The 9,869-nt window shown below is 62.2% G+C and overlaps 2 protein-coding genes across 9 annotated transcripts; one reads left to right on the top strand and one right to left on the bottom strand.

The window, feature by feature from the left end:
* Positions 1–583: 583 nt before the first annotated feature.
* On the bottom strand, positions 584–3,105 carry EXOSC1 (exosome component 1). Of its 2 annotated transcripts, XM_080401864.1 has the most exons (8): positions 3,013–3,104; positions 2,632–2,747; positions 2,366–2,440; positions 1,642–1,730; positions 1,371–1,404; positions 1,191–1,241; positions 1,010–1,094; positions 584–870 (listed from the first exon to the last, which is right to left on the bottom strand). In XM_080401864.1, exons 1-8 carry the CDS (start codon positions 3,041–3,043, stop codon positions 764–766), a joined length of 588 nt encoding a protein of 195 aa, XP_080257990.1. In that variant the 5' UTR covers positions 3,044–3,104; the 3' UTR covers positions 584–763. The 2 variants fall into 2 exon arrangements, with proteins under 2 accessions (XP_080257990.1, XP_080257989.1); XM_080401863.1 differs by having other exon boundaries at positions 584–1,094; positions 3,013–3,105.
* A 14-nt stretch (positions 3,106–3,119) lies between these two features.
* Positions 3,120–9,717, top strand: ZDHHC16 (zDHHC palmitoyltransferase 16). Of its 7 annotated transcripts, none has more exons than XM_080401848.1 (11): positions 3,120–3,329; positions 5,815–6,067; positions 6,376–6,489; positions 6,736–6,824; positions 7,030–7,058; positions 7,261–7,394; positions 7,624–7,671; positions 8,266–8,351; positions 8,645–8,768; positions 8,847–8,917; positions 9,238–9,717. In XM_080401848.1, the coding sequence occupies exons 1-11, from the start codon at positions 3,211–3,213 to the stop codon at positions 9,350–9,352; spliced, it is 1,182 nt and encodes a 393-aa protein (XP_080257974.1). In that variant the 5' UTR covers positions 3,120–3,210; the 3' UTR covers positions 9,353–9,717. The 7 variants fall into 7 exon arrangements, with proteins under 7 accessions (XP_080257974.1, XP_080257970.1, XP_080257973.1 ...); XM_080401844.1 differs by having other exon boundaries at positions 6,295–6,489; XM_080401845.1 differs by adding an exon at positions 4,614–4,899 and having other exon boundaries at positions 3,244–3,329; positions 6,295–6,489; positions 8,645–8,917.
* The last annotated feature ends 152 nt before the right edge of the window (positions 9,718–9,869 follow it).

The following is a 9,869-nucleotide window of genomic DNA, read 5'->3' as shown; positions in this document are numbered from 1 at the left end:
CTGTGCTTTCCTGTGCCATGTGGCATGTGTGGCTCCCTCGCTTTCCCAGCACCTCCCTCACGTGTGTTCCCATCACACATGTGCGAGGCAGCACAGAGCTCTGGTGTAAAGCAGAGCTCCGCAGTCTGCTGGGGAGGGTGACGCCCTGCTGCTCCGAGGTTTTAAGGCTGCCAGTGAGGCACGCCCTTGTCCCCAGAGGCAGGCAGGGCATGTGTAGCCAGAGGAGAAGTGATGCGGCACCCTGGGACTGAGTGCAGCCGCAGCCTGTACCAGTTATCAAGGCAGGGCCAGGGAAACAAGCTGTTCTCTGTGCTCCACGCTGATGTGGGGAAACCAACCTTGTGAAGCAAGTGCCTGGAGTCAGCGCAGCCCAGCTGCAAGCCAGAGCTTCAGGGCGTTTGCCTTGCCGCAGCAAAGCTGCTAGATTGTTCCCCTTCCCCAGCAGCAGGCTGGGAACACGTGCTTCCTCCGGGCCAGTGGCAGGGAAGCTGTCCCCTCAACGGCTCAGCTACGGGAGCCAGACCAGCACACTGCAAGCAGCCCCAGCCACCCCTTTGTGTCGTAACTGAGCAGAGCACAAAACTCTCAAAAAATATTTATTATCCAAAAATAGAAAATCCATCCTGCCAGCGAGAGCCTGGCTGGCTGTTCCAGCCTCTTGTAGGCATGGAAGAGGAGGCTGGAGCCCAGAGACTGCTCTGGCCCCACGGACCCCAGCCTGGCAGCCCCTTGCCCTGCAGTCCCTGCATCCCCTCGGGGGCTGCTAGGTCTGCAGGAACTGGGGCTGCACACGGGCCACCTTACGGAAGTCCTTGGTGTGTGTCTGCGGGCACTGCATCTCGCACCAGCTGATGGGCACCATCTGCACCCCTGGGGACACCACATGTCAGGGATTCCCCTTCCCCAAATTGTGTTCCTCCATGTGGAAAGGGAGAAGGCCGCATCAGCTGCCCCTCAGGCAAGGAAAAGGCAGGATGGTCCAAGACCAGGGCCCACAGCCCATCCCTACCTGCCTCGCTGCGTGCCACCACCACACCCAGCTCATTCTCCGCTGTGCTCAGCAGGTAGTTGGACTGCGCGTCCCCCAGGGAGATCTGGTTAGACAGGGGTTAAGGGAAAGGCCTTCCCAGGGGGATTGGAGCAAACCTGCTGTCCCTGGCAGGCCCTCACAGCATGAGGGGAAAGGATACGACTTTGGCCAGGACTATGTCACCGGGGCGGAAACTCTTGTACACTTCTACCTGCATGGGAGAGAGCAGGCAAAACCACACAGCGTGTTGGGGTGCTCCTCAGCAGCAGGGCAAGTGCCCACCACCAGCAGAAAGTGGGGATTGCTGCGGCAGCACAGTCACCGGCAGTGCCTCACTGACCTTATCCTTCTCCGTGGCTCGAATATCTTCTCTCCTGAAAAAGGAGATGGAGGAATCTGAGCGCCAGTGACTGAAGGCGACTCTCCAGCCTGTGACAGGAGCTGCCCCAGCCCGCCTGGGCGCTTGCCAGGACTTGCTGGACACCTGTCCAGCGCTCAGGGCACAGCTCCTGCCAGTGCAGCCGGCTGCACTCCCAGAAAAGCCTTCCTCCCGCCTGGAGGATGGGGTGCCAGGGCACCCTGTCTCACAGGGAACCCAGCCTTTTCCCTACCGTATGGTCCCCCGGAAGGTGGATTTCAGCGGTGTGGAACCAACGTACAGGATGTGCACCTTGGCGAAGCGAGAGTTAATGCTACAAACCTGCCCAGAGGAAAAGGGGACTCAGTGCCAACACAGGTCTGCTTCCACACCAGTGCACCCCACTTCAGGCAAGGAAAGGGCAGGGTGCAGGCAGGACTGGGCTGTATGCAGGGGGGTTGTGTCTCATTTGGCCACCACCTCCTCATGACCAAAGTAGTGGTGGCAGAGGTGGGACACCCGGCAGGAAGCCAGGTGAGGAAGATGATACTTGTGGAACTTAAGACGTGCAAATAAGGCCATGACCTGCTGCGACCCTAGTCCCTCTCCCACCATCGGGACACTACTCCCTTTGCCATGTCACCCTTTCTCCAAGCTACCCCTGGCACTGCCCTCCACACACCCTGCCACAGAGGGAGTTCTGAAAGGGAGAAAAAGAAAAACCTCCCCTCAGTGCACCTCAGCTGCAGGGCAGGCAAATTCAAGAGGCAGGGATCCTCCATGCCAATATCTGGCTGGCTTTGTGAGTGAGGGACCCAAGGAAACCACTAGGCTCCCTCTGCCCTGCTAGCAGTCATAAAGAGGGTACTAACGAGCCCAGAGGCTCCTCATCCCACCCTGTATGTGTGCAGGAACAAAGGTCAGCACAAGGCAGAGAGCGCAAAGGCTGTGCAGTTTGCCATTGCAGTGCACCCTACCTTGCATGTCACCATGGCCCCCACATCAGGCAGGAGCTGGGACTCAGCATCTCTCACCACTGACACAACAGGCAGCTGCAGGACAGCAGACACGAGGGTTAGCTTGGGGCACAGCCCATGCACAGGATCATGCAGGACCAGGCTCGCAGCAGGCACAGGCTGAACCCCTTCGGAGCCCAATTTCCCAGCCGGGAAGGGGCTGTGCAGCCTCAGCACCCAGCAGCTGGCTCTGGGGAAGAGCAGTGTGTGCCGCTGGCCGCGCTCACCCCACTGTCCTCGCTCCTCTTCTCCAGGCAGCCAGCCAGCGAGGAGAAGATGAATCCATGCCGGGTGTAAGTCCCGCTGCCAGCCGTGGCCTCCTCCGTGCTGCACAGCCGCTCACCTAAGGGACAGGGGTCCAGGGGCTGGCACTGCCAGGGGGACCAGGCTCCGCAGTGCCCGCTCCTGCCCGGCCCCGTGTGGCGGGGCAGCCCTGCCCCGGGGCAACCCCTTCGCGCACCCCCGGGGCAAAACCCCCTCGGCCCAGGCCGCCCTCTCCCGTGCTCTCCGCCCGGGCCACCCCTGCCCTGGGCACTCCCCAACTCCAGGAGCCCGCTCTCCTGCCCCGGGCACCCCCCCCACCTCTTCCTGCCTGGGCCCGCACTCACCGGGGACGCAGTACCGTACGGGAGGCGCCATGTTAGCCGCCAGGAGTGCGCCCTCAGAAATCCTCCACCCTATTGGCCCCGGCGGCAGGGCGGCGCTGTAAGCGGCACGGCTATTGGCTCTCCCCTGCCCGGCAAGGAGCGCGGGCGCACTGCCCGCTGGGAGTCGTAGTCCAGCGCTGGCAGACAGCGCTTCCCGGCATGCTCTGCGGGGCGGCGCGCAGGCGCAGTGCGCGGGGCGCCGGGTGCTGGCCCTGGGGCCGTGAGAGCGGCGGGGGCGCCGGGCATGGAGGCGGCGGGCGGCCGGGCGCGGGCGGCAGGTCGGAGGCGCCGGACGGGGCTGTTGCTGTGGGGTGTCGTGGGCCTGGGAGGGACCTGGGGCCTCCGGTGCTGTGGGCCCGGGAGGAGATGCGGGGGTGCTGTGGGCCCGGAGAGGCAGTGTGGGGAGGATGCTATGGGCCTGGAGAGGCCGGGGGGGGATGCTGTGGGCCTGGAGAGGCGGGGGGGGATGCTGAGGGCCTGGAGAGGCGCGGGGGGGTGGGGGGATGCTGTGGGCCTGGAGGGGCTGGGAGTGCTGTGGGCCTGGAGAGGCAGTGGGGGAGGATGCTGTGGGCCTGGAGAGGCAGTGGGGGAGGATGCTGTGGGCCTGGAGAGGCTGAGGGTGCCCTGGGGCAGGAGGTGCTGCAGGCCTGGGAGACAGTGGGGGTGTGTGCTGTCGCCCTGGGGGTGCTATGGTGTTGGGAGGCAGTGGGGGGGCTGCTGTGGGCCTGGAGGGGCTGGGGGTGCTGCGGGGCGTGGGGATCCCGGGTGTTATGGGAGCTGGATGCAGTGAGGCTGAGAGCTTTTTGCTGTTGGTATGGGCAGCCTTTGCACAATGAGGCGAGGTGCCAGAGAATGTCTTGCCACTGTGGGTCTGGGTGCTACTGAACTGGGGGAGCTGGGTGTTGTGGAGCTGGGCGCCACTGGAGGGTGCCACAGGGCTGGGTCTGGGTGGCTGGACCCAGCAGGAGCAGGACCCTGGCTGTGCCTAGGTAGGGCCAAATCTAAGGTTTCCTGCAGCCTGGCTTTGCTGTTGCCTGTGGTTTTGGCTGTGCTGCTAGCGTTGTCCCATCACCATGGGCTCAGTCCTCCACTGGGATGTGGGGAGTGCCAAGGGCAGGGTGAGGCCTGGAGCCCCAGTGACTGACTGGGCCAAGGAGGGTGCATGGCTCTGCTGGAGCCTCATCCCTGTGGCTGTGCTGCTGTATGCTGGCTGGTGCCTGGGGACAGAGGGGTGTCCTGCCCTGGGGCAGGCTGGCTGCCTCCCCTGTGGGCCCCCTGCTCAGCAGCTGCCAGCTGTTGTAGGCGAGGAAACCTCTCTGAGGGGCAGGGAGGTGCTGTGTATTTGGAGGGGAGGGCTTACCCCGGGACCTGCTGCTGGCTCCAGCATTTTGTCTCTGTGCTGACAACACAGGGACGTGTGCCACCTAAAGGCTGCACAGCAGGAAGTTGTTGCTCCACTTCGCACCTCATGTCTTTCAGAGGAAGGCTCTTGGCAGAGTCAAGGGCAAACATGGGGAAAGGGGTGGCACTGGGGTTTGCATATCCCACCTCTCCCTTACCAGGGTACAGGAAGCCTGGGCAGGAGCCATGCCTGTGACCTGGAGTGGGCTGGTGGGTTTGATGTCCTCATGTCCAGCTGCTTCCAGCCTTGGGGTCAGCCCCACATTCATCTGGCAGGGCAGAGGGGAGCACCTGGTTCCTTTGGACAGCCCATGTGGATGCTGCAGATCCTGCCCTTACCTTCCCTGCCGCTCCCTGAGCACTGTGCAGTGGGTACAGCAGCACAGGGAGCCAATCCCCGCTGGAGGGCCCCCGCCTTGTGGCACCACTGCCTGGCACCATGCCAAGGTGAGAATTTGGCCCAGGCTCAGAACGTGCCTTGGTAGGACCCTAGGGCAGCCTCACTGCTTAATATTGATGGGCACTGTCTGCACGGAGGCCTGGGGGCCCCAGCCCTGCAGATCGTTTTCCCAGCTGCTGGGCCAGATCGGGTTCCTATTTGCTCCCAGCACAGGTCTCGGGTGGGATAAGGGGCTCAGCAGGTAGGGAAGCACTGCACAGCATCACCTCAGCCTGGGGCTTCCCCTGTGCCACCCCTTTGTTGTTACATGATGTTGTCCAAGGTGGATCCAGCCAAGGTGAATGAGAAAGCGTTGGGACTCTTGGAGTAGGGCTGTGAGGTTGGGAAATGTGCAAGGTTACCTCTGCAGTTTGGTCCAGAGGTTGAGGTGGAGGAAAGTAGCATCCTGGCCCTGCTTTTGGGGGATGAGGAGAGGGACTAGGTGAGGAGGGGTAATCCTAGCCCCATTTCTCCACATATTTTGTGTGGTTTCCCCTGTTCCCAAACCTGTTGGGAAGGGCTAAGTTTGGGATCGTCCCTGGAACTGGCCCAGCATCCTGGATGCTCATGCCTTCTCTGGTTTCCTCTGAGTCAGACTCTCCGTGTCGCTCCCCCGGCCCCCTCCCCGCTAGGAAAGACGAGATGGGACCAGAGAGCATCTGAGCCCAGATATCGAGGGGCCTGTGCCCCCTGCTCCACGCAGAGAGCCCCACAGCCTCCAGGAGTCTGGGCTTAGCTTCCTTGCTCTGCATCCTCATGCAGGGTGAAGGAGAGGCCCCTGCTGTGCTGTGCAGGCAGGCATCTGGCAGAGTTGGTACAGGGAGCTGTGTGATTGACTTCAGCACGTCTGGGAGGGGAGACCCTTCTTGAGGGACGACCAGGCAGCAGGGTGGCCTGCCCACGCTGAGCTCCTCTCCCCGCAGGCGCAGCATGGCAGGGATGAGGAGCCGGCAGCGGATGTTTGCGGCGGTGATGCGCCTGCTCCTCAAGTGCCTGCGGCTGGGCCGGCGGCGACGATTTAAGCTGGTGCAGCAGGCAGAGCAGCTGTGGCACTACGGGCACCTCTGCCTCCGCTCCCTGCTGTACAACTCCTTCACCAACGGTGACGTGGTGCTTGACTCCCTCTTTGAGCCTGTCTACTGGCTGGTGGACCACGTCACCCGGTGGTTCGGTGTGGTGAGTACCCTCACCGGGCAAGGGGTCACCCGGCTTGGGGGGCTGGGGCGAGCGCGCTGCTGGGGCAACTGAGTGTCGGGGCTGCTTGTGTTCTAGGCAGGAAGGGAGTGGGGACATCAGTGTGTGGTTCAGATTGGTTTCCTGTGACCATATCCTGCCTGTGCCGCTCCCCAGGCAGCGAGGGGCAGGTGCTGCCCACTCCAGTGACCCAGGCCCCTTTCCTGTAGGTGTTTGTGGCACTGGTGATTGGGCTGACAAGCTCCATCGTGGCCATAGTGTACATCTGCCTGCTGCCCCTCATCCTGCAGACCTACACGCCTGCCTGGATCTGCTGGCACCTCGCCTACGGACACTGGAACCTCATCATGATCGTCTTCCACTACTACATGGCTATCACCACCTCACCTGGGCACCCACCGCAGGTAAGGCACCAACTGGCAGCACAGCCTCTTCCAGCTGGGCAGTGGGGACCAGCTACGGACAATCACTGGGAACAGCTAAACAAGCCTAGTGGTGTCGTTGCAGGAGGTGGCCTCCAGATCGGGGCAGTTAGGCTGGGCAGGGGGAGGTGGGGAGGTGGGGGGAGGTCAGAGGGGAGGTGAGGAGCATGGGGAGCAGGGGATGGGTGTGGGCCTCGGGTGCACAAATCTCTTCTGACCTGTGCACAGGCCAAGGACGATCTCACTGGCGTCTCCATCTGCAGGAAATGCATTGCCCCCAAGCCAGCTCGCACCCACCACTGCAGCATCTGCAACAGGTAGGGCTCCTTCCCTCTGCCCACCGCAGCACTTGGGGCAGCCTCTCCTTGCCCCCTGCCACACTGCAAGACCGGGGCCCCTTCCCCGCTGCTCTGCTGGCTTCTTGTCTCATCTCTCACACAGCCCACAGGGCTGGGGGGGCTGCCTGCCCCCTCCTGAAGGCAATGCTTGCACTGACACTGGCGCTGCTCTCCTCCCTCCCAGGTGCGTGCTGAAGATGGACCACCACTGCCGTATCCTTCTGCAGTACTAACTTGTGGCACTCTCCTAGGGGAAGCTGGCTCTGCTTCCCCCTTCTCTCCCTGCCCTGCTCCTCGCCCGGGTCAGCCAGCACAGGGAAGGGGGCTGGGGGCTGGGCCAAGAACCGCCCTTGTCCCTGGGGTGTGTTTGGACCCATGGTCTGTCGCAGTTACATACCTTTAACCCCAGAGGCAGCCTGGCTAAACAACTGTGTGGGACACTACAACCACCGCTACTTCTTCTCCTTCTGCCTGTTCATGACCATGGGCTGCATCTACTGCAGCATCAGCGGCTGGGAGATGTTCCGGGATGCCTACGCAGCCATCGAGGTGAGCAGGCAGGCCCTGGCCCTTACCCTGCCGTGCTCCGAGGTTGTCTGGGCTCCCCAAGCTGAGCTTGCAGAACAAGGCTGGGCCACGTCTGGCCTTGTAGTGACTTTGCTTCCCCACTCCTTCCTCCTGTGACACCCCCAGCTGCCCTGGTCCTGCAGTGGGGGCAGTGAGGGGGAAGGGCGCCCTCTGAGACACGTAACTCGTGCCCTGTTTTCCGTCCCCCTAGAGAATGAAACTGCTTGAGAAGGAGAGACTGCAGGTGGCTGCCAACCAGGTGGGACATCCCTGCCCCCCAGCTGCTCCAGGCAGTGTGGAGCAGAGCTGCCCTGCAGGCTGGGTCCTGCTTGGGGCCCTGCTCTCAAGGAGCATGTCACAGCCAGAACCAGCCCCCGCAGTCATCTCCTGTCAGAGAGTTGGGGCGGGCCAGGCAGCTCTACTGTGGCATTGCCTCCAGCAGCTTGGGGTCTGCTTCCCTGTGCACCCAGCTTCCAGGGGCTTTGGCTGGTGGCAGCTGCTTGGCATGTGCTGCTCAGGCCCTGCTCTCCTGGGCAAGCTGCAGCAGTATGTACACATCTTGCCCTGAGCACCAGCTGCAGTGTGGTGTGGTGTCCTGACCAGTCCCACAGCTGTTGCCTCCCCCCTTACCTCCAGCCCACTGCTTCTCACCCATGTGCCAGCTCTTGGGTGTCTGTATGTCTCACGGCTGTCTCAGGCTGCCTCCCCATCACCCTGCCTGCTGCGTTGGTTCCAGCCACAGTCCTTTCTAGCTGTCTGAGCTCTGCATCACTGAGCGGTGCAGCAGTCCCCGGTCTGGCTTCAAGCTATAAAGCAGTTTGGTTAATCCCCTCACTCCCTGATCCTTTTTCAGACATACTACCAGACGCCACCACCCACTTTCTCTTTCCGCCAGCGAGCATTCCACAAGAGTGTGGTCTACCTCTGGGTCCTATGCAGGTAAGGGGGCCCAGGGTCTGGGAGTGAGGGTGTGGGGGGCAAGGACTGTGCAGCCTCCTGCCCTGTGACACTGCTGTCCCTCCCCGGGGCTGGGCTGGCTTGCTCAGATGTCCCTATCCTGCCAACTCTTGGGCCATGGAGGAGGAGAGATTTTTTGGCTCCGTCACAGGGGACTAGACAAGCTGACCCACCTATGCAGCGGTGGGTGTAGGGAAGGCAGCCTCAGCCTCCCACAGCTGCGGCACCAGGGAAGGAAGGCTTGTGTGCAACCTGCTGTCCCTTGCTGTCCCCAGCTCGGTTGCACTGGCCTTGGGCGCACTAACACTGTGGCACGCTGCCCTCATCACACGTGGGGAAACCAGCATTGAGCGGCACATCAACAAGAAGGAGAGGCAGAGACTTCAGAAGAAAGGCAAGGTGAGCGCAGCCCACAGAGCAGGAGGGCTGGCTGAGGCAGAGCCAGACATGATGTGTGTCTCCCCCCCACCACTGCAGATCTTCAGGAACCCCTACAGTTACGGCAGCTGGGATAACTGGAAGGTGTTCCTGGGTGTGGACGTGCCACGGTAAAACCCTGGGGAAGCCCCTGCCTGGGAAGGTGGTGGCTGGCGGTGTGCGAGTGCTGGGACAGAGCAGGACAGTGAGCATTCCATGCTGTGTGCTGCTCGGGGCTTTGCAAGGCACAGAGGACTATGGGCAGCAGTTGCCTTGTTGCTCCTCAGCCCTGCCTGGTGGCAAGCTCTGGCCTATCCAGCACCCCTCTTGCCAAAGAGTCCCAGCTGAGCTCAGCCCTTGTGGCGGCTCCTCACAGCCCTGGCTGGGCTCTGCAGAGCTGAGCCCTGAGACTGGCTTTTTGCTGCGGCCTCACTCCTCCTCCTCCCCACAGGCACTGGCTTACCCGCGTCCTGCTGCCCTCTCCTCACCTGCCCCACGGGACAGGCCTGAGCTGGGACCTGCCTCCCTGCGTGACCAAGCAGCGTGCACCACTCCTGGCCATCTGAGGCCCAGGTGCTACAGAATTCCCTCCCCGCAGGCAGGGGAACGCACAGGCGACCCGCTCTGCCACTGCGACTCCTTTTGGCCCAAGTGCCTGGCAGAAGGTGAGTGCTGGCACACATTGCTAACCTGAGCCAGAGCCATGGGAAACTCTTTGGACAGTGCCAGTGCCTGAACACCTGCTCTTATGGCTCCTTGGTGGCTGCAGGCAGCCCAGGGGGAAAGGCGGTAGAGCTGCTGCTCCCTGCTCAGCTCTCCAGCAGGGCTGGGTGCCAAGGATGGCACACCTGCGTGCCAAGGATGGCACACCTGCCCTGCAAGCACTCCCCAGGGAGCCTTTTTAAGACCATCTAATAAATTTTTTTTTTTTAAGGGAGCCTGGCTCTTTTCACTGGTGGAGGGGGGCAGACCTCTGGGTACAGGGGATGAAAGGGACCCTCATGATTCCGCAATATGGAAAGAAGAGTAAGGGCCTGTGACCAGCAGCACCTTTAGCTACTTAACATATGCAAGGGCACTGGG

The sequence above is a fragment of the Falco punctatus genome, assembly GCF_963210335.1.
Source record: "Falco punctatus genome assembly, chromosome: 9".
Taxonomy (NCBI): domain Eukaryota; kingdom Metazoa; phylum Chordata; class Aves; order Falconiformes; family Falconidae; genus Falco; species Falco punctatus.
This window is presented reverse-complemented; position numbering and strand designations above follow the sequence as displayed.

Coding starts and splice junctions, on each gene's coding strand:
- EXOSC1 (XM_080401863.1), bottom strand. CDS start 3,043: ATGGCGCCTCCCGTACGGTACTGCGTCCCCG. Junction 2,441..2,631: donor AGAGGAGCGAGGACAGTGGG/GTGAGCGCGGCC, acceptor GCTGTCCTGCAG/CTGCCTGTTGTGTCAGTGGT. Junction 1,731..2,365: donor GGGCCATGGTGACATGCAAG/GTAGGGTGCACT, acceptor TCCTCTGGGCAG/GTTTGTAGCATTAACTCTCG.
- ZDHHC16 (XM_080401843.1), top strand. CDS start 3,211: ATGCTCTGCGGGGCGGCGCGCAGGCGCAGTGCGCGGGGCGCCGGGTGC. Junction 6,068..6,294: donor TCACCCGGTGGTTCGGTGTG/GTGAGTACCCTC, acceptor CCTTTCCTGTAG/GTGTTTGTGGCACTGGTGAT. Junction 7,672..8,265: donor TGCAGGTGGCTGCCAACCAG/GTGGGACATCCC, acceptor ATCCTTTTTCAG/ACATACTACCAGACGCCACC.